Source organism: Carex rostrata, chromosome 7 (genome assembly GCF_964058835.1).
Source record: "Carex rostrata chromosome 7, lpCarRost1.2, whole genome shotgun sequence".
Classification (NCBI taxonomy): domain Eukaryota; kingdom Viridiplantae; phylum Streptophyta; class Magnoliopsida; order Poales; family Cyperaceae; genus Carex; species Carex rostrata.
The window spans coordinates 4,383,063-4,384,916 of NC_135924.1; the positions used below are offsets into that span (position 1 = coordinate 4,383,063).

At 38.3% G+C, this 1,854-nt stretch overlaps 1 protein-coding gene across 1 annotated transcript; it reads left to right on the forward strand.

Annotated features, from left to right (window-relative positions):
* Positions 1-296: 296 nt before the first annotated feature.
* LOC144557329 (salt tolerance receptor-like cytoplasmic kinase 1) lies at positions 297-1,599 on the forward strand. The gene is made up of 2 exons (XM_078305895.1): positions 297-719; positions 846-1,599. The coding sequence occupies exons 1-2, from the start codon at positions 350-352 to the stop codon at positions 1,514-1,516; spliced, it is 1,041 nt and encodes a 346-aa protein (XP_078162021.1). The 5' UTR covers positions 297-349; the 3' UTR covers positions 1,517-1,599.
* Positions 1,600-1,854: the final 255 nt, after the last annotated feature.

Here is a 1,854-nt window from a genome sequence, read left to right on the forward strand (position 1 = left end):
AATCTCCATTTCAATTTTAAACCCCTGCTAGTAGTACTAGTCCCCAAATTAATTAATTAATTAAAGTATGAAATAATTTATTTGGTGGTGGACCAACAAAATTCCATTTGAAAGAGTGTCTCCATTTTTCCACAAATGGAGACTAAAAAGATTTATTCTCCCTTTCAATTTCAAACCCCTACTAGTAATAGTACCCAAATTAATTAATTAATTAATTATCAAACCAATCAATCCAGTAACCTGTAAGGCTATAACCATTTATATATATATTTCCCCAAGTCTCCACAATCCTCTGTTCTCGTCTCTCTCTCTAATTTCCTTCTCAAAACATAATTCCTGGTACAGTACCATGTTAGGCCGGTACCGGACTTACTGCTGTGCATGTACCACCTTCACCTCTGACGAGGAAGACTTGGGCCCACCAAAGGCCCGTGTCTCAGATGAACCAGTCAATAAGGACACGGTGCGACAATTTGCTTGGAAGGAGATAGAGTCTCTGACAGTTGGGTTCACCTCAGCTGTGGTTGGAGAAGGCGGCTTTAGCACCGTGTATCTTGCGCGGGTTCCGGGTTGTCTCGGATCCGCATCCAATTTGGCTGCAGTGAAGGTTCACAGAGGAAGCGAACGCCTAAATCGGATTTTCAAACAGGAACTCGATGTGCTTAAACAGCTCCGGCATCCGCATATCGTTCGATTGCTTGGATTCTGCGAAGAGAGAGGTTCGTATTATTGAATTTGAACTTTCATTTAATAGAAGTGCTCTGTTTTTTTCTTCAATTCGTTTATTAAAACAACCAAAGTTCAAAACTTTATTCTAAAATTTTGTTTTTCTTCTTTTAAAACAGAGGAAGGAGTTCTAGTTTTAGAATTTGCTCCGAACGGGAACCTACACGACAAGCTACGAAACAATACTGGATTGGTTCTCCCTTGGCAAAATCGGGCTTCAGTTGCAATCCAAGTTGCTAGAGCTCTTGAATATCTCCATGAAAAACTCGACCTCCAAATAATTCATGGCGACTTAAAAGCGTCAAACATATTACTCGATTCAAAAATGGGTGCCAAATTGTGCGATTTCGGGTCGGCGAAATTGGGGTTCTCAGCCATGGTGCAACCCCGCTCAGCGCACCAGATAACAGGTTCACCTGGGTACATTGACCCGCATTATATTCGATCCGGTACCGTTACCAAGAAAAATGATGTTTACAGTTTCGGGGTTTTGTTGCTCGAGATATTGACCGGAATCGAGGCGTTCTGTGCAAAGAAAGAACAGCTTTTGACAGCTGTTTTGCGACCGAGATTGAAGAATGTAGTTGATGAGATCGATCGCTTGGTAGATAAGAAATTATTAGACTTTGATCGGGATGAAGCGATTTCACTCGCATCCGTTGCTGTGTCGTGTATCAGTGAGAATGCCAGTATGAGACCATCAATGGCTGAGGTTGTCAGGATTTTGGAAGAGAAACTGTCATGTTCAATTTCAGCCGTTGGATTCAAATCAGATGGCAAGAAATTGTAGAAACTTATTTTTGATTGATTTGTGAGATATGATTGAGAAAACATAAATTTGATTTTCTTTTTAGTAGATTTTAGTGATGTAAATTTGTGTCATTGTGTGGTTGATCATTGTGGGTTAGTAGGTAATTGTATTGCCAAAAGAGAAAAAAATTAAAAAAAAGAAGAAGAAGAAGAGAAATTAATCTAGTAAATAAATAAAGAGAGGGTTCAAATGCCTTTATATTTTGTATCTCCCTTATGCCTTCATTTTTAAAAATTTTAATAACTCATAATTTAAAATTTAAAAGTCAAAATAAAACGGTTACATACATTCTATATCATTTTATCTATGCATGTGTA

Excerpts from the sequence above, each read along its gene's own strand:
- LOC144557329 (XM_078305895.1), top strand. The coding sequence starts at position 350 with ATGTTAGGCCGGTACCGGACTTACTGCTGTGCATGTACCACCTTCACC. Across the intron at positions 720-845 it reads TGGATTCTGCGAAGAGAGAG|AGGAAGGAGTTCTAGTTTTA; the intron begins GTTCGTATTATT and ends CTTTTAAAACAG.